Source organism: Calliopsis andreniformis, chromosome 10 (genome assembly GCF_051401765.1).
Source record: "Calliopsis andreniformis isolate RMS-2024a chromosome 10, iyCalAndr_principal, whole genome shotgun sequence".
In the NCBI taxonomy this organism is placed as follows: domain Eukaryota; kingdom Metazoa; phylum Arthropoda; class Insecta; order Hymenoptera; family Andrenidae; genus Calliopsis; species Calliopsis andreniformis.
The window spans coordinates 18,568,647-18,596,337 of NC_135071.1; the positions used below are offsets into that span (position 1 = coordinate 18,568,647).

The window sequence follows — 27,691 nt, forward strand, 5'->3', positions numbered from 1 at the left end:
GGTGATAAAGTCCAAACTCGTTTTACCAGTCGATATTCTGAGAGGCTACGGCTGATCGGGTCTGTTTCGTTTATGTATCGATCGCTGTGGCCGATATCGTTAATCCAATTTGGGTAAATAGTTTAGGTGGGTACTTGTATGGTGGTTATCAGTGGATGAATATTCAGACGATGCCGAATGGGTGATAGACAGGAATTTTTTTGCTATCTGGAGTAGTTGTATTACAGTATTCCCTTCGATATGAGCTGCTTCTACAGCGTTTTTTAAAATTAGTCAGGGCATACGAGCTTCGTTTTCACATAGATTTAGAGTATTAAATTTAATCACTGTTAACACATCGACGAATATAATTAAACAGTACGTACATAGGCTTCCTAGAGAGTGGAATGTCCGCGCGAAGTGCACGTGCAAGATAATTAAACCTGTTAAGACATTTTTCGTACAACTCTGAATTGCTGCTATCAGCACGACATAGCTGAGCCGTTTCATTTGTTTCCTAGGAACACCAGTCAAACAAATGGTTTCGTGAATATCAACTGTATAGTCGAGGAATTGATTTCGATGGGAACTGGTTCGTTGAAATAGTACCGATAGACACGGAAACGCGAGCGTTTGAATTCGTCGCCGGAAGGGGGGACCAGATTAGAGGTTTCCAAATCAGGACAATTGAGTGCGCGTCGCAACCGCTAATAACTCATTTCCGGCGTTTAAAAGTGATACGTGCATCCCGGCGGTACATACACACGGCTCTATCTCGTTGCCACGTTCATCAAGGAGATCGTATCATCGATATTATTATCCTCGTCATTTTTCTTTTGACCGAAGGAAGTGCCATCAATGGGAACATTCAGCAGTCATTATCTAAATATTACGAATTATTCCTATGAACTGAATCGAATTATACGAATTAGCCTCGGCTGATCCTGGCTCCCCGGAACTCTTTCATTCAGTGCTTTGATTTTTGAAACAGTACGCAGGTCTGTAATAACTTAAATGCCGCAGTACCTGAACGCTAACGCTAATTTTATTCAATTCGCAACCTTAAATTATAGGAAAACTAAAAGGGAAAAATGCTGTCATAAAATAAGTAGTATAATCAGCTACTGGGACGTCACAGTTTAAGTATCAGGACATGAATTTTTAGGCTGTTCACTTACTGGGACATTTGACATCTTAAGAGCTCAGGTATTGAGACATTTATCGTACCTTGTAAATGTTACTATAATCTATCACACCGAATAGAAAATATTATAAATCGCAAACCTAGTACAAGCACGCGCTAAATAATCGCTGTACGTTCCACACAGAGTCATCGCTCAGACCTATACCCTCGAGTTCTCCTGGATCCCTCTCACACTTTCCCCAGAGGACTCAGGCTGGGCCTCGGCGCGTCGGCGGCCGTCCAGGCGAGAGCGAAATAAAGATAAAGCCTGAGGAATTAATTAGGACCGGGTAATCAAGAAGATACCGCATGGGACCCTAAAGGTGGAAACATGAGGAGTCGCGGGGTGGAGGAGGCAGGACGCGAGGGCGACGAGGGGCAAAAAAAGGTGCGAAGGAAGAGGCCGCGTATAAATATTCACTCCTGTTCAACACTGTTCGAACAACTCGCTTATCCCCGGATTGAGCAGATCCACTGCCCTCTCGCCTTCGCCTGAATTCGAGCTGGAAATTCGAAATGCCTCGTCCCGCCGTTTTATTTCGTTTTCTTCTGCCTCACCCCTCGGCCCCTTTCGCCGACACCTCCCCACCCGTTGCCCCTCGGTCCCCGGGGCCCATCGGTCGTTTCGCTCGGCCAGTACGGGCCCCGATCTTCGTGGCCGTGAGTAACGGCTATTCCAAGAAGTTGTTTCAGATAGAGGGCTAATTTGTTCGCGTGCTCGTCCCGCGCCCCCTCGCCCCCTCGCCCCGCCCTCCAGGCGAGCGTAGGGACCGAGGTGGGACTCAAGCGGGCCCCCCTCCCGCGCCAAACACCCGGGGAGATCTCTTAACGCGACGCGTCATTTCCATTTTATTTTATCGACGCGTTAACGATTTTTCTTTCGACCGCTCCGTCGTCCCCCCCACGTCTCTCCCCCCTCACACCTTGTGATCCTGTTGGGAAAGGTGTCACGGTGTTCTCCACGAGCGTAACGATCCCTCGTGATGGGTATAATTGCACCGTGTCTGGCTGTTTCGTAATTTCGTATCGCGACTGGGCATGTTTATAACCGATTTTTAGCCTAATGGGGAGGATGAGTGATCAAGCAGGGATAACGCCTGGATGATGGGGATGTGGATCTAAGGGGATTTGTTTTTGTGCTATTTCTCGCTGCGAGTTGATATATTTCAGGATTCTTATTTCTTTTCTGGAGGTAGTCTACTTTCTTGTCTCTCTCTCTCTCAGGAGAGGAATAAAGGATGGAGAGTCTCTCACTCTTTAAGGAGTCTCATTTTGTCACATAGCAAAATATATTTCTTCACATACTTAAGGAAAGAAATACTTTTCGATTTATTAATGTTCTTTCTTTAAAGTCACATTTACTGTGAAGCTTTGGAGTTTACTTTGAACCACAGAAAAATGACCTACTGAAAATTGGTCTTTATACAACCCTCTCAAAAAATAGAGAATATTTTATTACAGTGTCAATTCCCCCACCTCGTACCTAGTCTCAGCTCTCACAAAACCTCAAATTTTATTAATAATTCCCATTTTCAATATTACCCATTTCTCCAGCAGCTGCTCGCCCCCTTTTCTTTTCCTCTTCCACCAAGCGAGCCGCCGAGAAAGAATGCTCTCGTGCAGCGTCCCCAGCGTTAATCAAAAATACCTTCATTTACCAACTCCCCGACGACACAGCTGATGCACAAAGGATAATTAACCCTGCGCCGTCACGAGACCGAGCGTGCGAGCTCCGATCTGCGTGGCCAGGTGGAGCCGCCAAAGAAAGGAAAAAAGGAAGGCAGCAAAAATGGAGCGGTGCGATATTCGGGCAGTAAATCCAGCGCGAACAGGTCGCACTAAATCCGCGGATAAGGTACTTGTCTTCCCTTCTGTGCCTTCTGATTCAAATCAATTATACAGAAAATAAATAGTTACCTTTTTTAAGTAAATATTTTCTTTTACAAGTGATTTCAATCCTAAGACACATAAATACAGACAAGTACCTGCTACAGTATTCATTCGTTAAATGCCCGTAGCTAAGGGCAGGCGTAAGCAGATAGCTGCCAGGGACACAAAAAACAACCTACTCGGTCACAATCACAGACTCAAACCACTTAAACTTTTCTTATTTGACCAACTCGGTTTCATCTACTGATCAGTGCCTACGGCAGCGACAAAAGTGGATTCAGACGTCAATTACCAACTCTACCAGACGTACCCTATGATCCACAGTACACTGTGGCCCACAATACAATATGACCCACAGCACCCTACGACCCTAAAGAGCGATCATAAAAGGCTCTGACACAGGTGCGCGATCTCGATGCATCCTCAGCGCTCGTGGATTCCTTCGGTGACAGAAAAGAGCGCTGGAGGCGCGACACGGGGGCGTTTTCGGCCCTGTTCCTGGCAACTATGCGCGAGATATTCGCGAAACTACGCCCGGAATGCCCAGGCCCCCGTGTTTGCCCCGACCTTGCTACACGCATATTATAACGGCGTATCTGCTCCCGGGGGCGGAGAACACGGATGCCGGAGGTTGATAACAGCGGCGGGGGGTTTGGATAACAGAAGAAGGGGGTGGTATCGCATGAGTTATTAAGATTCCGCCGCGCATGCTCGCGGTTCTTTCATCGATTCATAAGAATATCCTCTGCCCTGCTGGCCGTCCACCTCCTTCGTCTCCTCAGCCTTCTTTCGGCCCCAGGGACGTATCTATCCAGTGCATTATTCACGCCGACTCGACGAGAGTTATTGGGGGATTCTCTGTGCGCGATTCTCGACGAGCCAGCTGAAGTTCGGGGGGACGAGGCTCGACGTGGACTTCGAAGACGTCTCGAGTCGAGGAGACTCGAGGGGCCTTGAAACATTATGCGAGATTGTTGTAATTGGGAGGATTGGGCGACTTCAAATTGAGGGCTAAAAGGAGAGTGGGAGGGCTCACGAATGTAATTGGGGAAGTATTGTTTGGTGGGTAAGACGTCTGAGTTGTAATTAGCAGTTTGATTTCTCGGGTGTCTCGGCTACCTTCTGTCACAGAGTGTTCTGTCATCGACTGCAGTTGAGCGTATTCGTGCTATCTCTCCCCAACGAAATATTATTATATGACCAGTTTATTAGATTTTATCGCAGCTGAAATGCGGCGCAGCATGAAACAGGGTTAAAAGTGACAGTTGACACGTAAGAGAAATTAATCATAGATGAAATGCAGTTTTCAAGTGAAGTCTAGTTTAATGCGCATGTAACTTCTGTTATACTTCGCGTGTCGCTGTATACGTATCGGGACAGAATTATTTCACATCAAATCCATCGAGACAGGTAATAACCCACATATTTCTAATTTCGGACGAGCTTGAATTTAGAAAATGATTCACGAGCAAATTATTCATCCGATCGCTGCTAGCAAATTATTTCTATTCCGGAAATGTTTGAAAATAAATATCATGAAATTTCTCGTACACTCTCACAGAAATATCGTTCCAAGTTCCGATATTAATGCTCATTGTAATCAGTACAGCGCCAAAGATTGATGGCGGCAGAGGTATGTCCATAGAAAGGAAAATGACTGCAAAAATTTCTCGCTGAAGAGTCGCAAAATTAGCCCACGATGAGTGGATAATAATCATACGTTGAAGATAAGTTTTCGCGCTCTGACGATCAACGTCTCGCTCCATATAAACAGAGAGCCGAGTGAAAAGAAATAGGATAACGACGATGGAATAAATTACAAATAATAATCAAAGTAATAATAAAGGCGGGGCCATTTTTTGCATAGGTGGCCTCGATTGCTAGAACGTCCTAGCGACGCAGGACGGAGTAATGTCCTCGACGTCGCATTCAGGATGAAACTTATGGACGTCGGTCCATTAGAGAATTGAATCCCTCTTGCCTTTCTTGAACAAATTCATTTGCGCCTCTGTAAATCGCGCGTTCCAACACGTATATAAAATAGCGACAGCCTCGATGCACCTAGCCCTTTTGCCACGGCTATCGTTACAAAGACGCGAGCTTACAGCGAGAGAAAACTGTAGGCGAGTCCCCTAACTTACAATTGTCTTTTTTCAAAATTCATATTTCTTTAAACTATACTGAATCGTTACAACTGAACTCTGAAAAGAGAAGGACAAAATGTGTAAATGACAGTACATTCTTGGTAGTCTTAACTAATTCTGTCTGGCGAAAGTGCTGATGTTCTGACGCCTTTCAAGTTTGAGAGTCCTCTGCAGCTACTGTCCCACTTAATTCTTACGATTCAATCTTTATATCGTATTCATAGGTCCAATGTGAAGCCACTTTTAATTTAAATCTGTGTCATGCTGCAAATGGGATACCACCTCTGACAAAATGTAACCAAAGTGAAACAGCAGCGCGAGGAGACGCGTCGCGAGCGTGCAACTGTGCGTTTCGCTGCAGCGAGCGGGTCGAAGGATCGATCGCGTCGAAGAATCGACTACGGGTTTACCCGCGTAAACGATAATGAGCGTGGACGGTAGTTTCAGGCAGAGGTTACGCCTTCCTGAGAAACCGGTATGCACTACAGAGGCTCGCCCTCTTCTCCATCGCTTACAGCACGTGGGCGTGGAGGAGGAAGTTCGAAGTACGCGATCTGCTTCTCGAAAACCGTGTAAAAAAAGAGGCGAGGCCGCGTGAGAAATTTTGTGGGAGAACTCGATCAGTTGGGTCGCGATGCTATCGAATGACATGACCACTCATATAAGGATACTTGTGGAGAGGACTTGATAGGCTGCAGGGGCGTTAACCTCTCAGCTTTCTGTATTCACAGTGATTACTGTTTTAGAAAACAAGTAGATATTTCTTGAGTTCAATATTTCACTCCATCTTGGCTCCTTTTTGAGGGCTATTCCTATAAATAAATCTGAACTATAAAAATATTCTTGGCGTCTCAGACTCTCCTCCCTGGCAATAAACAACCCTTAAAGAAGCTACAAGATTTTCCTAATTTTAGAAACCCCAAGACCTGTGCTCCTTATTGTGCTAAAAAGGAAGAATTTGAAAAATCCTTAGAAGATTGTACGGCACTGGCGTAGAGGAGCGCACATGCACGCTTATAACGCGGAAGAAGCGTTTGCAGGGTTGCTGGGAGGAAAAAAGGAAACGATGGACAAGAAGGAAGGTGGGAAGGGTGAGTGTAAGGAGGAGTCGGTGGAGATTGCGAGAGAGGGGGTGATCTATGCGTTTAATTAACCATAGAGACGCTCCTACCAACTCTTAGCCGCTCTTAGTTCGAGCTTGGCCAAAGGGGGTTGCAGAGGGACAGGGCGGCGCGGGAATAAAAGAGCGACCGAGAAGGAGAGCGAGGAGGCGAAAGGGGGATGAGAGAGAAAGGATTTAGCTATCGCCGGCGAAATTAACCCCGGGGAAAAACTTATAATGTGTCTTCCCAGAAAAGCAGCTCGAACGCCCTGCCCAGTCTGGGACGTGGTCCCTGCGCTGCTGCCTCTGCCGCATTCCTCTTGGATAATTGTTTCTCGACATAATTAATTAGGATCTGGTGCGGATATTTTTCCAACGTCTCGAATGGAGTCGAATTTTCTGAAGACGATTGCTGGATTCATATTGACTGTTTCATGATTTATGGTGTTATTGTACTTTATAGGGGAGGTGACTGCAGAAGGGTTGAATTTGTCTAGTAAAGGACTTAAGCTGATATAGTAAAATAGTAACGTATTAAAAATTTCAAATTTTCAAATTTTCAAATTTTCAAATTTTCAAATATTCAAATATTCGAATATTCAAACTCCAAATAGGTACTCAAATTGTCAAATATTCACATTTTCTCTTTTCTAACGCTTCTAAACTGTGCCCCTCCACAAGATAAGTCTTCCAGTGCTCATCCATCAGCAAGAAAAGAAAAATCCCACAATCGCCACGTGTAACACCACTCCACACAATAAAGCCGTCAATATTCCTAATAATGATTCCACAGCTCATTGTCGCAACCTGTTCGTCTATATCAAAGATCCGCGCAGTGAGCCCACTCGCCGCCAGCATATATCTGCGATTTGCAGTCGCATAAACAACTCAGGACAGCATTGTCGCGGCGGTTACCCGTGCGTGCCAAAAGATGACTTAATCCCGACATCGTCGGCTGACAATTGTTTACATACGTTCATTGTTTACGAGTAGCCAAGTGTATCGCGGGATACGTGTAACTGTGCCCCTTCTGGAGGCCTCCACCCCCGCCAGCCCCCTGTCCCGTTTTCGTTTTCACCAGCGGTCGGGGATATTTCGAGCGATTTCTTTGGCTCTTGTCGCCACTCGCGATCCCGTTCCGAGAAAAGGGACGTTAATGAGACACCCGCGGACAGTTATAAATGAACGATAAGACACACGGGGGATTCCTTTTAATAGCTGGTGCAAATTTATGGTTGCCCGTGGAACGTCGACCTGGCCCTTATAGATCGATTGGTCCTGAAATCGGCTTTAATCAATCAACGTGTACACCCCTGAATTATACGTATGCAGGGCCTGGTTAATTAATTCCAACACATTGCCCCTCCCCGACGTAGGGCCTCAATTAATCCGGCCTCTCGTTACATTAATTTGCTAAACTGATAAGGCTGAACCGAGTCGGCGGGATTTTAACAGAAGGAACAAAAATTGGACCCAGGGAAAGATTGTGGGACCTGGTGGCTATAAATAATTACTGAAAGTGCCTTCAATTTTTTCTGGTAATTAACACGTTGACTGCACGCTATCTAATTTCACATACAGAAATGACGAGTTATCTAGCAGTTGGCAGGCAACGTGTTAATAGCTATTACAGATAAAGGAAATTATTTTTTCAACCCTCTTAAATTTTTCTGTTAACAGTTTATCTGCTGAAGCTACAAGCACAAGCCTCTTCCACCCCCATCCTCGCAGGAGAAATTTCAAAAATAATCCCTTCCTATCAGCGCTCTCTAGATGCGTCCAGCATCCCCGCAGCTCGGTCTGCAGCGTTATCCCCAGTTTCACTTAATCCAAACCGGACTCCCTGGCACCGTGTGAATCACGCTGGCCACGCATCCCGCGAATTCCAGTCGACTCGACCACGCAGGAATCCAAGTACCGCGTTGCAGGAAACTGGAGAATCCCTTCGCGGTCGCTCCGTCTTAATTACCAGCCTGATTAATAGCAGTTCTCGCTGTTAGTTAATCATTCATTCACTGCTTTGGAGAACTTCTACAGCGTCTGGAGTCCTTGCATCAGGGTTGCCACACAAATTCCCTGCTTGCGTATGGTGGAGGAAATTGGAAGGTGGGGAGAGAAGTAACGAGTGTTCTACTGTACTGTGTTTTTTCTTGGGAAGAAATTCTCAAACAAGCCCCTTGACTTCCAGTTTCCCTACTATTTAATCCTACTATACCCAAGGAGGGAATTCGTGCGGCAACCCTGCCTCGCGTCGCTACTGCAACTTTCTCGCGAGGTTGCTCACTTGGCTAGTCATAGAAATTAACAGATCTTCTAATTACGGGCGACAGAGGCTAACCACGCGTTCGTCGGTTGCGTGCACAGGTATTCTTGTCGCAGGTGAGCGCGGATACCTGTCGGCTGGGGGAAAAGAAGGGAAGACTGCGAGGACGCGTGGTGGAGGAGAGAGAGACGGGTTACCTGTGTTCACGTGGCGTGTACACGGTGTAAACAGGCTCGTCCGTGTGCTCCCGCACGGAGCAGGAAGTGTCTCGTAATAAAAGAGTGACTTCCGTCTGTGAAACAATACGGGATTGCCTCGTCCTCGGCTGGCTTCCACCTTTGATCGCGCACGCGCTTCTTGCTTTGGACAGTCGCTCATTTATGTTTGGGAATGGAATACGCACTCGCTGTAGGATTAAAAGTGATTCGTGGATGAGTTTATAGCGAGGAGCTGGCCTTTAAACTCAATTCACGCTTGTAATGGCTGTTTTAATGTCGATTTTGTTAAAGGAGCCAGCGAGTTTAGTTTGATATATATAAATCAGTTCGAGCTATACGCAGAGGATACACAAAATAATGAGCTTACGAGGATAATAAGTCGAGGTCAAAATAAAATACTTGACAAACTTTAATGCCTATGCCTTTCTTCCATAATCCTCTGTTGACACATGGCAAGTTGATTATTTGATCAAGAGCGCATTATGAATTGATTATTAAACGTGACTATTTAAACGAATGACTCAGGGAAATAATCATGCAGCGTTCCAGTATCGTGCTGTTCACATGTCCCTCTTTCTCCACATCTTTTTCTCCTTCCCTTTATATTTCATTAATTGTCACGTTATTTATTCACTGGTCCCTTAGCAAAGAACTCTCATCCTCTAAAATCCAGTGAAAAACCCTCGACAGACCAATGATCCGCAATAACCATTCTCTCTTCTAGAAGCAGGCGCAAGAAAAGCTGGCGAGCAACAAAGTTCAGAATCGTTCAGGACACAAACCCTCCCGGGAATCACGGGTACAGAGTGATCGATGCTCCCGTTCGAGGCTCGTATAAGCGGGAACGCGTAATCGCTTAATCCAACAGCATCTCGGCGCGATGTAAACGCGGCGGAATCCTCGACGGCCGATAGAGAGGGTTCGAGTGGTTGTAAAGGGGGAGGAGGCGGATCGGCCGGCCGAGGACGTTCTGCTTTTATCAGTGCAAATGGGATGCCAGCGTGTTTCCATTAATTCAAATCGCGGAGTAAAATCACGGCGCGGAATGTCCATTAAAGTCAAGCGGAGAAGTCGTTAGCCTGTCTGTGGCAGCGTAAAGTGTCGGCCGTGCTGTAGGAACTGCGTTTTAGTGAGGAAAGCCAAGAAAAATGGCGGCCAAAGAGAGGCGAGAGAGTTGTTTTTCTTCGTAATAACGGCTTTTAACGATCAACACCGACTGCCAGCCTTTTCGATGTGAATAAGGTCCTGGCCGAAGACAGGGGAATGCAGAAGGTGGGAGGAAGGGGAAGCCGCGTGAAAACGCCAGTCAGCTTTATCGCGACCTGTGCCTTTTTAACGAGTAATTAAACTCGTTTTTTATTGGACGAGAAATTATCATCCTTCTCGAGAAACTGCGTTTGCTGCCGATAAAGGAGAATCGAGAGGATTCCTCAACCTCTTTGTGCCTGCGCTCTCGTACCCACTGTTGCCATATACCGGGACAACATGTTTCCCAGTGGCATCAGAAAATAGAAAATCGCTTTTCTACTCTTCTACTCTATGACATCACTGGAAGACATTTTGTCCCGGCATCTGGCCCTACCCCTCATACCAGAGGCTACCCAAGGCTCCGTAGAGTGTCTCTAGGAATTTTCTAGCAATTTTTCTCCGACTTTCTCGCACCTAATGATTAACAATCCTCCACTCCACCAATACTCTCCCAGAATCACGATTTACCCTTACCAAATCAATTTTCCCTGACGTTACAAGCCAGGCAACAAACAGCTCCACGAACCATGAAGCTCAAATCATCTGTCCCATGACCAACGGCAACCCTAATAACGCCAAGTGTCGATTCACGCCTAGTAAAATTCCAGCGCGAGGGAACGAAGCGCGGTGCGGCAGAAAAAGCCGCGGCCTCTCTACGATTGCGAGCGATCACGCGGGTTATGCCCCGGCGATAAAAAAAAAAAATCGACGAGGGAACGGAGCGGAGGAGCGAGGAGAAAGAAAGCCGCGACGCCACGCAGGTGTTTCATCGGGGCCTTTTTCTTGCCACGCGCGAACACGAAATCGTTTAATTCGAACACGTCGGAGCCATTCGAGAGGAGACGAAGAAGCCCGTGAAATGGACGTTCCGGTTTATCAGCGAGCACACCGCGCGCTGCGGCTTGTTTCCATTAATTCGCGTTGCGAGGCGAACTCGTGCCATTGGAATGCCCCGTTCGAGTCGTTAGGCAGTAAAAGGCAAAACGAACCGAGCTAATTTGCTACATTGTCGCTGATGTACGGGGCCCGGGCGAGCGCGGAATATCGATTCTGAATGGGGTCAAGAAATACGATAAATTATGTTCAATTACGGCCTCGGACGGATGGGTAATAGTGTAGCAGCGACGATGCTGTAACTATTGCCCGATCAATCTTGTTGCCGTCTTAACAGCCGGCTGGATTTTCCGCGTACGCCAGCCTTGTATGTTTTATGCGCGATTACGCACACGTCACTCGACTTATTGCCACGAGCAGGCCTAAACCCTATCGTTTGCTCGTTTTTATGGCGCCACGTCCGAATTATCGATAGAGGTTTATGCGATTTCGACTTTGAGTGACATGCAACACTGACCGAGATGTAAATGTTCGCTGACAGTGGTAGCTGCGTACTGTGTGTAATGATATGCTCATGATAATGAATATTACTCTGTCCAGGTATCGCTGGTGTACGAGGTCTGTTGATGGGAGAATTTGCGAAGAAATGAATATGTCACTGAAGTCATGCTCGTGGGTTTAAGGTCGTGAATATTTGCGCCAGTCAAAGGATTTGCTAATGGAGCCTTATGTGAGGATATTGTTGGTGATTTCAATGTCCTGAATGCTGGAGGCTGGCTGAATATACTGGTTTAGCGAAGGCAAATTACAGTATTAATAAATGCAGTGTGTTTGAATTTTGAAGCTAGATCTTTAGATTAATCTAGAGTTACGTGTGTATCGTATTGTGAGCGTAAGAAATTTTGAAGTATCTTAACGACCTCTGCCAAGAGGTAACTTACTCCGCGAAAATTTGTCTTCTAATTAGCCTCTCCATTAAGCCTCCGCGAAATCCGATTGAAATTTTTCCCCACGCGGAAGCTGAAATCTCGAAGCAATTATACCGCGGCGAAAGATTATCGAGTGCCTTGCAAGCAGGTGCGGTCAAAAATAACAGTCGTTAGGCATGCTGCAGAACACGCGGATAATTACAGTTAATCCCCAGGAATAATTCGAACGGGATCGGCGAACGCGTTAAATTGAATACGAGGCGAACGGAAATATTCATTTTCCCCGCGAACGAAATCATTTATCGTCACGGGCGTTCGGCCGTTAGACGCGGAAGAAATTTGCCGCAAAGGAAACAGATGCGTACGTTCCCGCTGGCTGGCTTCTTTCCTTTGATATTTCTCCACCACCTTCCCCGCGAGCGTGTTCGCGTTCGAACGAGCTTCTACGATCCCGCTCATGCGTGAATATGGAATCGTTTCATTTTAAGACGCGTTGCTCCGCGCCTCGTTGGCCGAGGGAAAGAGATGCATGGTTCGATGCTAGTACTTTCTACCATTTGCATACACTTTTCGAAGGGGGCTGATTAAAAGAATCGCTGCAGCTGGAGGTTTAATAAATGACCTCGTTTAAGACGATATCGGCGACCTTTGATTCATTCAGGAATTGGAGTTACGGAGGACACTGATAAGTGACTGGAGTCGATCGTAGCAGGCTGCTTGTTTAGCTTGGAATTTGTAGAGATCGTTTAGCTTTTTTGTGAGGAAATTAGCGTACACTGCTGAAGTATTTACTGATCGATACAGTGAACATGGTAGTTGCTTGCTATGAGCTTGTGCTTGCTGTTCTGTGACGACTGATACACGTGGTTGGAGCAGAATTTAAAATATAGAGGACATTGAAAGTTCTGAAATTTTATCATATTCAAATTTTTAAATATTCAAATTTTCAAATATTCAACGACTTTTGCATATTTATACTACTGATCACATCATAAACATCTCTTTACAGGGTTAAGAGTCGATCAGTCGTAGAAACGAGCAAGAAATATATAATTTGTAGATATAAGTCCGAAGATAATTTCTTTCACTTCGATTCTCTTCGATTTAAGATAGACTGAATAGGAAGGAATTTGTTTGAGAACGTAACAGCTTGAGGAATGCAAGAAAAACTTGTCGGACAACTCCCGATTATCAGTACATACTAAGTAGTTTTCAATATTCATTGGCATTGATAAGTAACTGACAAGTAACACCCAGAGAGACTGTTCTTATTAAAAAGGAAATAAATAAGATAATGAATGTAATCCCTCGTAAATGCTAACCGTTTTGTTTTTTCTTAAATACACCTTTTTATATAAGGAAATAAAAATCACACACTATGGTGATCATTTCAGCATTTACTGCTCCTTTAGGAGATATTATCCACGGTACTCGGAGCTCTAATTTTTTGCACCACAACTACCACTCGAATACTACATATCTCTAAATGCTAAAATATGTTCCTTAATCAAAATTCTCGATAAGAAAAAACAATCATTACCACTAGATACCTCAGATGACACAAAACACCCACGTAAATGAAATTCCCCCTGTCCCTTAGTTTTCACCTGCTCCTAATGCAGTATCCAGAAAAATTCCACTTCCATCAAGCATCAACGCCGCAGAAGAACCAACCAAAAACAATTCTACCTTGTCCTCCCCATAGTAAAGACAAACCCCATGGTAAAGAAATGAGCGATGCTTCGCGTATCGCGATAGTTACCTTAAACGACCGATTCCCATTTCCATCGAAAGCATCCAAGCGATCCCTCCGCTGTCAGGGTTCACGGCGCAGAAGAAACAGGCGATTGGCCAGAAAGAAAAAGCGGGCCGAGATCTGCGTAAACGCGGAATGGTCGTGGACGAAACGCGGCGACGAGGGATAAAGAGATACGCAGGGAAGGACGCGCGTTCCGCTTTATCAGCGCGCGCGGCATGCCGCGGCGTGTTTCCATTAATTCGCGTCGCGGGGCGAACTCGTGCCGTTGGAATGCCCGTTGAAGCCGAGGAGAGAAGTCGTTAGGCTGCGTGCCGTTCGGCCCCAGCAACCGGTTTTCCCATCGGTGATTCGTCGTTAATTCGCCGATGGAGAGTAAGTAATCGCACGCGTACCAACGACCACCTCGAGTGTGTTACACGGTTACGTTCGCGCCGCGCCTACCTCGGGGTTGTTCCGATTTTCCTCGCCGATAAGCCAGCGAGAAAAACCGAGGCATTCCTTTGACCCGTTTCGAACCGCATTGTCGCGGCCTTATGACTCCCTCAGAAACGCGCTTCGTCGCGATTCCTATTTTATTTTTACGCGCGCCTTCAACCACCTACACTTACCTTTGTTTATTGCTTTCTCGAGAGGGAAATTAAAGGAGACGCGCTGAGGGAGGGAGGACTTAATGCACCGATTTTGAGAAGGCTTTGAGAGGGCTTCGAGAACTGCGAGGGTGTCGATGCAGAGTGAATTATTCGCAATTTTTTCACGTAGATGTGGTTCCTAGTCTTACTAGAATAGGCTACTCTGTCATATTAATGACCCATTTAACTATGAAGCAGAATGAGTAAAATATGCACATACCCAATACGTTCGCCAGCGTAGAAGTACAAGCTCCGTCTGCAAACAGAGGAAGACACGTATTAGTGACAACATTCTCATGAAAATGTTTGTTACTTTAAATAACATACTCCAATATCAACTTGATATTTAGATTCCATGTATTTAAGTCGATTAAAAACAAATTTTGCGAACAAATGTGACTAAAAAATGAAAATGAGCACAACGAAAAATCTTTCAGCATTAAAAATTCACGAAATGAAAAAGTAACTATAAAAACGAACGTGGCGTCGTTGAAGGTGGTTGGAGTGGCTCGGGGGGTGATTATGAGCGAGTAAGTGCCGGCGTCCAGTTTTTACCCCCCGCTGGCCGTCCCTCTTCCCCATCGCGGCAACTACCCCCGCCACTTTTGCCACGGCTCAACTAAACCCCAACGGATCAATACGCTAAAACATTGCCACGTCGGGACGCCGGCGTGTAAAACCCGAAAGAAATAACAGTGGCTCGGTGTTTTCTTTCGGCCACCCTGTCACCCCCTTCCACCCCTGCGCCGCGCTAACGAATCCCCGCAACTCGTACATCACAGCCTGCGCTCCTTTTGGGGATTCTTCGTTTGATCAGAAGCGGAATTTTACGCGGGAATTCGTGCTAGGAACAGATGGGTTTTTTTTATGAAGGAAGGGTTGATAGTGTCTTCTTAATTTTAGTTAGGAGGATTGAAAATGAAATAGATTATAGGTTTATAGTTAGGTAGTGGAATAAGTATGTGAAAATGTGAAGATTTAAATACTGGAATACTTGAAAATTTGAAAATTTAAATCACTGTCATATTTGAAAATTTGAATATTTAAATTACTGGAACATTTGAAAATTTAAATATTTGAATCTGCAATATTTAAAATTTTGAATATTCAAATACTGGATTATTTAAAAATTTCAATATTCGAATCTCCCTAGTATTTGATCACTCAACCACTAAAGATTTCCCTTGTAACATTCCAGGTACGTCCAATTAAACTTCCTGGGCCCAGGCCAGAGCCCCAGCAGACCCTATCGCAGCGACTCCCCAAACAGCCAGAAGGGTTCCCGCTATCTCTGTTTGCGCCCGCTAGATCGGGTAGCCAGAAAGCGCGCAATTTTCGAACGAGTGTAAACTCGCTATCGATATCAGGCTCTCGAAGGGCAGGGAAGACGGATGAACGGCCGTGTCCGTGGCCTACCGCAATTCACGTAAGATACCGATCCACTTCCTCTCTCTTCCACGCGAGCACGCGCGCGCAGAGCCACGCATGTGGCCAGCCACGACACACACGACGCACGTACGTCGACTTATGTAAGCTGGACGTTGCGTTGCCTTCCCGTGGACGGTCGATATATCGATTGTCGTCGACGTACGACCGACTGGTCGTCGACCAGCGACGAAAGAGCAAAAGAGAGAGGGAGTCAGAGGGGGAGAGAACAGGAAGAAGGCTGATGGCCGTGTGTCTGGCTTGCGGTCACTTGTTGCCTTCCACCCCCGGGGGCTGGCCTTGTCCCTCTGTGTTTGGGGAACGCTTGTCGTCCGACCGCCGACAAACCATCCACGAGAGGAGAGAGATCTTTCTCCTGTCGGCTGGGTCAGGTTCGAGGAATTCGAGGCTGCTGGAAATTCTGGTGTCCACTTTCCTCCCTCTGCCGATCGCTTGGCGAAGGTCAGTAACCGGCGATCTTGTTAAATGACTTACACGTGCTCGTGATCGAAGGTGACCTCGTGACAAATTTACGGGCAACGAGGTTGTTACAGGTGGGAAGCCGAACAGGGGGATGAGGTGAATATTTTGCTGTAGGTTTATCGGTAGTGTGACGAGGTGAAGTGGAAAAAGAGTTTCAAGTTAATATGAGTGTACTAGCTGGTACCAAGCATTGTAAAATAGGTGACTAGGAGTAAACAAGCGGAAATCGATAAGGGGGACAAACACTCGACATTGGTCTTTTTATTGCAACTTTGATCTAGATAGAGTAGCGCTCTAGTTGACTTATATTCATTACTAGAATCAGTTTACCTTAAAGCAATTTCCCGAATAAAGTTCTTCAAAAGTTGCACGATTTTTGTAATATTCTCCTTAAAAATGATTTCTTTGAGGAAAAAATGCCTACATAAAATCCCCTCGACAATTATACATAATTCTTCCTCTTTAGTATCTCCAACAGGAATCACCAGACCATTCAAAACGTGTACCTCACCGTGCCTCGAAGACGCTCCTTCGAGATAATCGTTATCTTTGGAAAGGTAAGATATGGTAAACAGGCGATAATAGCGCCCTTACTGTCGTTTGCTCGGAACCTCTGGCGGCCAGAATGATCGACATGCAGACGCTCCACGACAAACACAGATGCCGTGTCGAAATTCTCCCTTATCTGGTATCGAATTAGGAACGTGACCACGAGGGTGTGATCACCGAAAGGGAAAGCAGAGTTTCGAGAACGCCCATGCGTCCTCCGCCTCTAGGAAGTGACGCAGCACCATGGTACCATGGTTCCCTGTCGGCTTTTTGTTGGAAACTATAAACGTTCCATGAATCCCTCCCGTGTCTTCTAATAACGTCCAACCGAGATAATTCCACCATGATAATTATTCACGGGTGGATCGTCATACCACAAGCGTTTTACAAACATAAATAGCCCTAGGCGCGCAAACACTATACGTTATCTTCCATCTTGCCGCGTGAAATTCTGTCGACGTGTCGCACGCTCCTTTCAATTACGTATTTCTATTATTTTCGGCCTATTGTTCGCTTTTTTGTGAATGACGAGTTGCAGGACAACAGAAACGTCACTCGTTAAAAATTGTCCATACTCTACTGCTGTACTAGGATTGCTTTGATAGAACCTATGACTGCTCCCACGCGTTTCTGAGCGTGTACAATTAATCAGATTAATAAGTCTGATTTTCCTCAAGTCCCATAGACGATCGTGACGATAGTAGGTAGAAACCGACAGTTAATGATGTCCGAGTTCGCGGTACGTACGTGGGAAACGTAGCGTGGTTCTGGCAGGGATTATATAATATTCAATTTTAGCATGCGTGCGATCCGTCTTAATCCAGCCATTACGTCTAATTGGTCGAGATTAGCTAATATCCTTGTAGTGATTAGGCCGTGTCTGTGGCTACGGCTCGTTTAGATTGAAGCCAATTCCCTCGAGCGTGGAGCGCATGCATTGCCACAGCGTTGCTCGAAAAGAATCGATAGGCTGATCAAACATTATTATAGAGGAACGTTAAACCGTTCTTTTCACACGTACACCGTTGCAGCCTGTGCACAAACCTTGCCCCTATTCTGCCCCTTCAAAAATTCTTCCACTCCAAGAAGATTGGTCTAATTGTCTAATTATCCTTGTCAAACAACTATTTTATCTTACTCTAACTCGATAGAATCACGTGAAATTATCGAGGTAAAAAAGACAAAGATTTCCTTGATATATCAGAAACGCTAGGCCGTACAGGCCTGATGAATTCATAGCCCCGTGCGAGGAGAGATGCAGACCTATAATTTAATAACCAGGTGCTTCGTTTCCATATAATGACGCTGTACTATTAGACATGAATAAACATGCCAGCACTCCCTTTGGCGATTCGTCAAGAACTGACCACTTCAAGGAGAGTTTAAAAACATTCCTTTACAGAGTACAGTCAGAGACATTCAACACTGCTTTGCTATAAATAGTAAATGGTATTTATTGATGAAATGAACACTCAGTGAAGTACAATTTCGAAACAATATGTACTCGCGATCCAACAAACCCTAATCATTTGCAGAATCTTAGATAGCCAACTCTCATCAATTACAATTTTTCGCGAAGAATACAGCATCGATAATTTATTTACCCTGTAAAACGAAAATTGAAAAATATTCCTGTAATATCGCCCTGTTCGTCTGCAATAAGCAAAAAGAAATAAGACTCGTCTCCTATCCATTACCTGTTATCAGTCTTAACGCGTCCTTATCATTGTAAACTCCGTGTTCCTCGCCTTCTGCATACTGCTCAACCGACCACGTCATATCTTAGACGTTAGTTGAAGGAAGAGAAAGATGCCTCGTTTCTGGTTTGCCGGGTACTGTTACAAATCTAGCCTACGAAAGGGCGGGGATGTCGGCTGTCTTGTCGAGGCTACCGACTGGTTTATAAAGAACCTATCTCCCCTTTTGCCGCGGGGATCCTTCTGCATCCTGTCTCTATAGTTTTATATTTTCCCGGCTAAAATCCCGTGGACCATGTCCAAAGACCAATGAATCGTTCTGTGTACACTCGATTCTTCTCAGCTAGTTTCTTGCGGCTTTATTATAGAATGCTACCATAGATGCTTCATAAAATAATATTCTATGACAGTAATTATACTCAGAATACTAAAATTACACGTAAGAGTAGAGAAAACGCGAGAGATTCTCAAAGCAAAAACTACGGTCACCGCTTATTTCTAACTGTGCTGAGTAAAATCGTGAAAATTTGCTTAGATTCCACTGGAACGTCAACTGAGAAACGCTCCTCTCTTCTTCGTTTAGTCGATTCCAACAGAGTGGGCTCAGGTAGACAGCGTGAACGCAGGCAGGGCGACGCGTGCACTCGGTGCCAGCCCGTGTGAAACTGGCATTATTATGGACTGTTCACGCACGGGGCACAGGTGTGTAAACAAGGCGCGTCACTTTCGCCTGTGACAAGACCGCCGGGCGACCGTCGTTTTTGTCCTCCTCCTCGGCGAATCTCCCGCGGTTTCGCCAGGCTGGAAAGATCGCGCGCGCAGATTGGGACGGCTTTTCGGGGCCGCGAACACCACCTTTCGCCAGAATCGTCGGCCAGATCCGTGCCGGCAGATAACGAGTGAAGAAATAATTAGAACCGTGGCTGCTTCGGACTTTTAGAACACGCTTTTGATGCCCTTGCGCGGAGTTTGCTCGCGATAGCCTGGGAACGATGGGTCGCGTTATCGGGAAACATTATTAAATACATTGAGGTACCCCTAGGGGCACAGTTGATAACTGGAGTCATTTCTCAGGCGAGATTGATCGATAGGCTCTGATGGAAAAAATAAAGTGTAAACCTGAGTGTTTAAAGTAACACTCCACTACATTCCTTCTTCATCTTCTGATTGTACAACTCCCTCAATAATAATCACTAAACCTACTCAATATCTCCCAAGCATTCCACCTCTCCAGTCACACCGAGCCAATAAACCAGCCCCCTGCGAGGCCCCCGACACCCTCCCGAAGAAAGAAGCTCGCCTCGAGAGAAAAGACTCAACTAGGAACAGCCGATACCTTCTCACCGAACCGTCAAAATAATCTTAACAAATAATCCGAGCGACGCAGGCGCGACTGCGACGGAGTCACGCTCGCCCTAAAAAGGCGACGGTTGGCGACACAAAGGAGATCGCGTTCTGAATGGATTTTTCCAGGTATTCGACACGTCGGAGGATTCCATCGCTGCGGGGTCTGGCCCTGAAAAACGCCAGGAAGAGAAGCGGGCCCAGGGAGAGGAAGGGCCCAGAGAGATGGCGAGAGGCGAGAGGAGGAGGGAGGGAGTTCGTCGTGCAGCAGCGCGAGATCATCTCGTCCAGCTACGAAACAGATTTACTAGTCCACCGAAAAAGCCAGGGGCTATGGGGCCCCGACGACCCGAGATGACACCGGTCATCCTGGATCTGGAATGCATTTCCATACATTAACCCTCCACGTAGATGACGGGGTCCCCGTGTCGTCGGGCCCGCCTTCGTGCCTGTCCCGAGCTGGCCCAGGCTTTTCCTAGAATTATGACGGATAAACTACGCGTCGAAGGATAATGCAGTGGCGTCCACGGGGGGGCGGTTGCCCCCGAGGATCTCGGCCTTCGGGGATTTCGGTAGGCTGATCGGAATTTATCGGGCCATAAGGCAGTTTTATAAGGCCCAGCAGCAGTGCTGGTGTCCGCTGCCAGAGTTTACGCGCACCGCGGTATAAAGCGGCATCTAAATTTCGTACCGTTTATGGTGGACCCCCTTCCCTCTATTATTTCGTGGCAGGTGTTCCTGCGAGGTGTTCCACCGCGAGATGTATTTTTAAGTCGAGGATCTCTGGGGTAGGGACGTTGCTCCAACGTTGGGTCTGATGGAGGATTGGAATTGTTTAACAAGAATTCTGCCTTAGGAGAAGATTATATAAGGATCCACTACCGTATCCGCTAGTCGGAAAAATAGGCGATTTAAAATATAGGGTTTCTTTGTAATAAACTGATGCTACTAATTCAATTTCAGGAAAAATGTGGCTTAGTAAATTTGCACTCAATGCTTCGTATGAAAGTGTTGGTCTTTAATAGACTTCTTTGTTTACTGATGAAAGGAAGCACTCTATAGAAACTGTGAGCTTATAACGAAGGGGCATTATTTAGAAGATCAGTAACTATTATCCTGGCAAACATTCTGCCATTGTAAAAATTGTGTACCAGGTGTGACGTTTGTCAAAACACAATACACTGAGTTTCATTTAGCAGCGCAACGGTGGTGTCAAGTATCGAGCCAAAACTGGAGACTCATCGAGAGGGATTGTAGAGGGGAGATTTCTGAGAATTATGACGAGTATATGCTGAGTAGTCACGCCGTGTGGTGTCCTCGGGCTCCTCCTCATTCGGTAATTAATTACGCTCGCCGTCGAAGCTCGTTCGTCGATCTTCATCCGAGATATCGGCTGGATCGACCATACAACTTGTAACCGATTCATTGACGCGAGCTTTTCTTCGCTGGCACCTTCTACAGTCTGCTCGATGACACACGCATACAGGGAAGATGACTAGTCAAATTTTACACACCTTGAATTTTGTTCTTTCGATCACTTTTTCTGATTAATTTATCGTTTAAATTAGGAACGCAGATACATAATATAGTATTGTAAAATCATTGATTATACAATTAATTTTCACAGAGGCCCACAGTGTTAGCTAGTCAAACACCGTCTATCACTGGTCCCTCTGGCCGTTTATCAGGAAAAGACTATGGTTCGAAAAAATCTATGCAAGTAAGCGTTCTTATCGCTAGCTCGAGTGATGTAGACGCGTTCAGGGCTCAGGTAAGCGCGCTCAGGGCTACTCAGGGCCTGAGGTGGTTTACACAGGGTCAGATCGAGCTGATCGTAGCACGCACGACACATAAATGCGACTTATATGGAATATCATTTGTAAATAGAAATATGGGGCTTATTTGCATAGAGACGGGGCGTTGAAGTAAGTTTAGGACAAAGGGTGTGCACTGCATCCAGTTCGAAATTTAAGATTCCAGTACATATTTAAATATTTGAAAATATAAAAATTAAAATTTTCGAATATTTGAAAATTTGAATTTTTGAATTTTTGAATTTTTGAAAATTTGATTTTGTACGTTTATAATTTTTTATTCTAAAAATTTTTTTAATTGAAAATTCTTGAATTATTCTGCCTTTCTTCATTTTTTCTACTAGGTTCTCTTCCTACTACACATCACTTTTCAAAAAACCATTATTATTAGAAACAGACTTCAGCTACTACAATTCTCCCAAAGTTTCTCGAAGTACAAGCCACAACGATCTAACGAAATAACCTCAATCTAATCAACCATGACACAAGTAGAAATCGCACCATGCATAGGAGCGTCCACTTAAGTAATTGTCGCAAACCAGGCCCAATCAGTGGCCAATTAACGAGGAAGGTGTTCTAGGAATCGTTGACTGTCGCCTCGTTTCCCCTGCCTACGAAGGGGAGGACAGTGAGAAACGTTAGAAGGAAATGAGGTACAACGGCACAACATTTGCATAACCATCGATCACGAGCCGTGGAAAAACCACGATGACAAGATCCCATAAATTAGTGGGACAGAAATATTGTGACAATTAAGTAGATACTGCGCGTACTTCCATTTCTTACGCAGTCGATGCTCCAAAAGGAACGAATTCCTTTCTCCGATTTCCCATTCCGCGCCACCTTCCCTCTTCCTCCCTCTCTCTTTCCTCCCTTCAACGTTTCTTTCTTCAATTTTCTCTAATGTCCGAGTGTTGTGATTTATATCTCACCCCTCACCCAGCGTGGCCAGAGACGCGCAATGTTGACTCGTTGACCGGTTTGTGTCATTATACCGTGCTTCCTCTGATCTCTCTCTCGCGTACTCGACTCATTCACAGCCTCCTCCCCCTCTCCCGCGGCCCCTTATCGCGTTCCACGTATATTCTTAATAACGCTCGATCGATTACGCCGCCTTTCCAGCCGTTATCGTTTCACGCCGTCACGCATAATGCAACGCTGCTACTATTTTAGTAATAGACTCGGCGAGAGCGCTTCTCTCGTTTGAACGGGGGAGAGAAGAAAAAGAAGGAAGTGGGAAGTAACCCCGTCGTAGCAACCTGATATTACAAAATACATTACACGCCTAGGAGTGTGATTAATATCGAGCACTCGTTGGGGAAATCACTCGATACCGCGCTCTCTCGTTATACGCTTGTTACTATGATTCTTGGAGGCCGAAACTGGAATTACTCGATGTGAGCTCACAGGCTTGGTATGAGCAACGAGCAGAAGGAAGCAGATACTTTTCAAATATTCAAATTTTTGAATTTTCACGTTACCAAATTTTCAATATTTCAAATACACAAATACATAAGAATTCCTCAAACCATACCACAGAGTTATTAAAAAATGAGTCCATAGCGAGGCTAGTAACACATTTTCACAAAGCTATGTATTTGCCACAACATAGAGAGACAGAGTTGACGAATGGAATCGACGCATTCGATAGTTCGAGCGTTCAGTGAATAGAAAAAGATTCAGAGATTTTGGGGAAAGCTCGAGGTAAAGGGAGAGGGAGGACAGCATGAGAATGCAGAGTAGACAGCAGGGGTTGCGGAAGCGCAGAGAGGAGCAAGAGAAACAGGCAGGGACTTTATGTACACGAGTCGAGGCACGGGCAACGGATATACGAGCCATATTACAGACTGCTACTGCACACTTGCCAGGTTTTATAAGGCGCTTAAAATTTTATTCGTTATAAAATTCCTATCGTACCCGCCCACCTCACCCTATCGCTCGTTCATCCCGGATGCACGCTGAAAATTTCGTGAGCGAAGAGGTCCACATTTCGAGTGGATTTTTCCATTTTAAGGGTCTCACAATTGCTGGGACTTCTGAACTGCTGTTTTGCGAACATTCAGATTTGCTTTTCGTCAAATTTCTTCAAGATTTTGTAGAATGTAACTTTTCGAGGGAAATTAGCTTCATATTTGATGGTTTTTCAATAGCGATTTTTTTATTAGTAATGACTACCATATTAATTCTAATCTTTGTCCATGTTAATTACGATAAAAATCTGCACGACAACTTGCTACATTCACTTTCCGAGTCGGAGAACACGAGAACCTCCTCACACAGACTTTCCTTCGACTTCATACTACTTAATTAAATTACTAGGTTCTATGGCACGCTACCTGCACGTGTATTGCTATGTTTAATTAAGAGCGTCCTTCGTTTCTCTGACATTAATTACTCCAGTCCTTTACATGGGAATTGCAAAATTCCTGCTGCTGCCACGAAATGATACGTGACAATTCCTATTACTGTACTACAGCTGTTTTTTTATTTTAAGTAGAATTTGGAAATTTTTAAACATTTAAAATTTCAAAAATTCAAAAATTCAAAAATTCAGATATTCAAAATTTCACATATTTAAAATTTCAAATATTCAAACGTTCAAACATTAAAATTTTCCAAACGTAAAAGCTTTGGAGCCACTAAAGGAAAAGGAATCTGCGTCCGAAATACCAAAATCATCAAGAATATCTCACTGACAAAAGAAAGGAACGCACCACTGCCATGCAACATTTTTTACGAGCAAAAAGAAAAGGAAATACTCAGCCGAAAGTGTCTCTTTCACAAGGCGGGGTGCACAGGTAACAGAGGGTGGTTAGATGAGATTTCTCTGAGGGGTGAGAGCGTGTTGGGTCTCGGAGTGGTGGCAGAGGGGCGGAATGGAAGACCAGCCTAGGCTGTCCTCTCACCGATGCATTGTTACTGAGTTATGTTCGAACGACTGCGCTTGAATCCGACTTAATTTTCCCAAGAAAAGAGATTAAGCGAAAATGGCTGACGAGGGAGAGTGACGATGAATGCAGCGAACTCGGTCTCTTGGAAACCCTTGAAAATATGTATTCGAAACTGTTGCCATAACTAGTGCTGTTGCATTGTACTCGGCACAGATCTCTTAGAAACTTTTTCCCCCTCGGTGATTTTTGTACGAGGTATTTAAATAGTTTTAATTTACCAGAAGCAAATGTAACTACTTCGGTTACGGTATCTTTGTCCATTCTACATATTATGAAAGACGGTTATTATTAATATTTATATAAATCTGATATCTGATAGTTTACGCTGTAATTGAAGTGTTAACAGCTTGGATAAGCAGAATTTGTATCGAGAAGGATTAACCCTCTTTTTCGACGTCATTCTTGGATCGTAAAACAAACAGTGGATTCAATTTGAAACCAGCGCAATCACTCTGGCACCACCCCTCTGGCGCAACGTTAACCCGTTTCGAGAGTATGCCAAATCTCGGAGGAAATCACCCATTGGATTCAAGGGAATCGAACAGAGCCAAAGTAGCACAGTTTAATTTTTGCCAATAAAATTAATTGCAGAGTTACTGGTGAAGGACGTCGACTAACTGCCTCTGGGCAACGTAGAATTATTGGAAAAAGTGATTACGGGCGTTAAAAATGATAAAATAAAACACACTTATATTTAAGAAAGAAATACGTGCACGTATTTACAGATAAATGAAACTGAATTATGGATTACAATAATTATTAATAATTCTGCGTTTTCTTTTCTCTGTGAACTAAAAACATGTCAAACTGAAATAACTCCGGTATTTAAGAGTAATAATTAATAATGAAGCCAGCATCCCTTTTGTCGAAGCAAGGCTCGCCTCTGGAACAGCAACCAGTTCCGAACAGTTCGGCAGAAACCAGTCGGGGGAAGGGAAACAGGGGTAGAGGAAGAAGAAAAGAAGAAAAGAGAAAGAGAGACGTTCAGAGGGACTTACGGACACTTGGTCGCTCAATGGCGCGAATTTAAGAGCGCCAGCCGTTACGCTTCTCATTCGTTAGCATAAATTAATTATTTTTCAGGGCAAGAGAGCGGCTGAAGCTGATGCCAGGACTGCTCGAAATCGGCTGCAGACCAGTTTGCGCATCGTTGCTCGATCGCTGGACAAGCTGCTCGCTAAACTTTGGCGGATAAATTTCATCGAGTTCTAACTATTGTACTTTGCGTTTAAACCACTCCCCACATCCAAATAAAAAAGTCGCAGTCCATTTGTTTCATAAAATAAACTGAAACAATTGAATTACTGTAACTGAAAAACAGGAAGCAATATTTTTGTAACCAGAGTGTCTAAGAATACCTTCTCCTTAACGAGAAATGTCGATACAATTTTAAAGCTTGGGCACTGCCTAATCAAATAAATTCCCACTTGTGATTCTCTATTTTTCATTTCAATTGCATTCGAAATCCCCAAAAAGAAATATTCCCCAATTAACACACAGCATAGCACAGGGTCTCACACTTGATTAGCCCCCTCCCAACCACTAAAGCGAAACAGACGCAGCCAGAAACGCGACCGCGTGTCACAGGAATTAGCATACTCATAAACCGAGGAATCCAACGCCACGAACTCCCCCTCTTCAACCCTTTCCCATAAAAGCAAAAAGGCAGCGGATCAACGTGCATAAATAATGCATCGGGTTAGTCAAGTTTCTAACACTCGTTAAGAAGTCGCGCGGCGAGGTCTACATTTATTATCGCCTAAAACTGTGCCCGATTCGTGCGTGCCTTTATCGGAATGGAGGGCGAGCCTAAAACCAGTCAGCGCGGGTGCTAAAACGTCCCCGTTTAAGAAAAAAATAAATAAAAAGCAGCCCACAGAGAGGTACGCCCACTAGGAGAAAGACGAAGCAGCGGAGGAGGCAAGGGCGAAGGAAAGGAAGAAGGGAAACGGGACATCCGGCTCGAATTAACGAACGAGAATTAAGCTTGATTAATGCCGAGCGAGAATCGGTACCGCGGATCCCGTGGTACCGTCGCGCGAATTATTACACTGCGAATTACTGCTCGCTGACCACGTGAGATGTGTGACAAACGCTCGTATATATTAGTTATCAGAGTTTAAAGTACATAGAATAGAAGCTGCATTTTTAATCAAAGAAGACTGAACTATAAGAAGTTTTACATGAAGAAATCCTAGAGTATCTTCGGTGATCTTTTTTGTAACTAATTTAATTTTCACTCACATCAGAGGTATATTTCTCATAAAATAAATTAAATAAATGAACCTTTTCGAGATGGAAAATTTCTCATAAGACGATCCTTAGAAGCAGATATTTTTTTTCTTTATTATATGACCCAGAGTATATGTCATTTCTTTTTCTGGCTACTGTGTAATGTGTCTCGAATGGGCAAATGAATTACTGTTATTTTCCTTCAGCTTCAAGTTCGAGAAAATAAATACCCAGGAATCACCGAAAAATTAATCAATCTGAGAAGTGTGTTCCTGCTCTTTACGAGCCTATAAAGTCAGTGAGTACACGGCTTCAAGTTGAACGCGAGCTCGCGAGGCTTCGAGAGTCCGTGGCTCACGAAATCGGCGCGGATAGGTTTTGAGGTCGCGTCGAGTCCGCGTACGGGCGCGCGCAATAAGCGAAGTGGACTTAGATTGGGCTAATTAATTAATGCGCACGTCCTGTCTCGTTCCACCTAATTATCTCGCTTGTCAGCTCGATCGTCGTTCGCCACACCGTTAATGCGTGTCTCCCCGCCCCTCTAGCGCGCATTCCTCATCCGTCATCTCGTTCTCGCCTCTCCTCTCCGACTGCCTGTCTCTCTCTCTCCGATTCTGGCCATGCGTGTTTCTTGCTCGCTCACCGAGTGCCTGTCTTTTTCTACCATAATTATAATCAGGCTAATTGTGACGTCAGGCAGGAAGCTACACCTAGAAAAATTGCCTGATGTTCGTGCGCCACGAGAAACCCCCACGCAGAAAAATACGAATGAAGGAACTTTGGTGATTTGATGTGTCGACTTCTTCGGAGGTTTCGAGGTGCGTAGGTGGTTCATGTTGAAAATAAAGAAAAGTAAGAAAAAGTAAAGAACTCTCAGAACTCTAAGTAATTATATTACTTTTTGTTCTGAAATATTTGCGTGTTTGAATATTGAAATCGTTCAGGTATTGAGATGCACTCGAGAAGCTTCCACTATCGACGAACACGCCAGTTAATAAATGAAATGAGGTTCTAATTT

At 44.9% G+C, this 27,691-nt stretch overlaps 1 protein-coding gene across 1 annotated transcript in view; it reads left to right on the forward strand.

The window, feature by feature from the left end:
* LOC143185004 (uncharacterized) overlaps positions 1 to 25,662 on the forward strand; it is a 241,252-nt gene extending 215,590 nt beyond the window's left edge. Inside the window, exon 4 of the mRNA XM_076387682.1 lies at positions 25,525 to 25,662. Coding sequence (XP_076243797.1) covers positions 25,525 to 25,636 — 112 coding nt within the window. The 3' untranslated portion in view covers positions 25,637 to 25,662. The remainder of the gene's footprint in view (positions 1 to 25,524) is intronic.
* Positions 25,663 to 27,691: the final 2,029 nt, after the last annotated feature.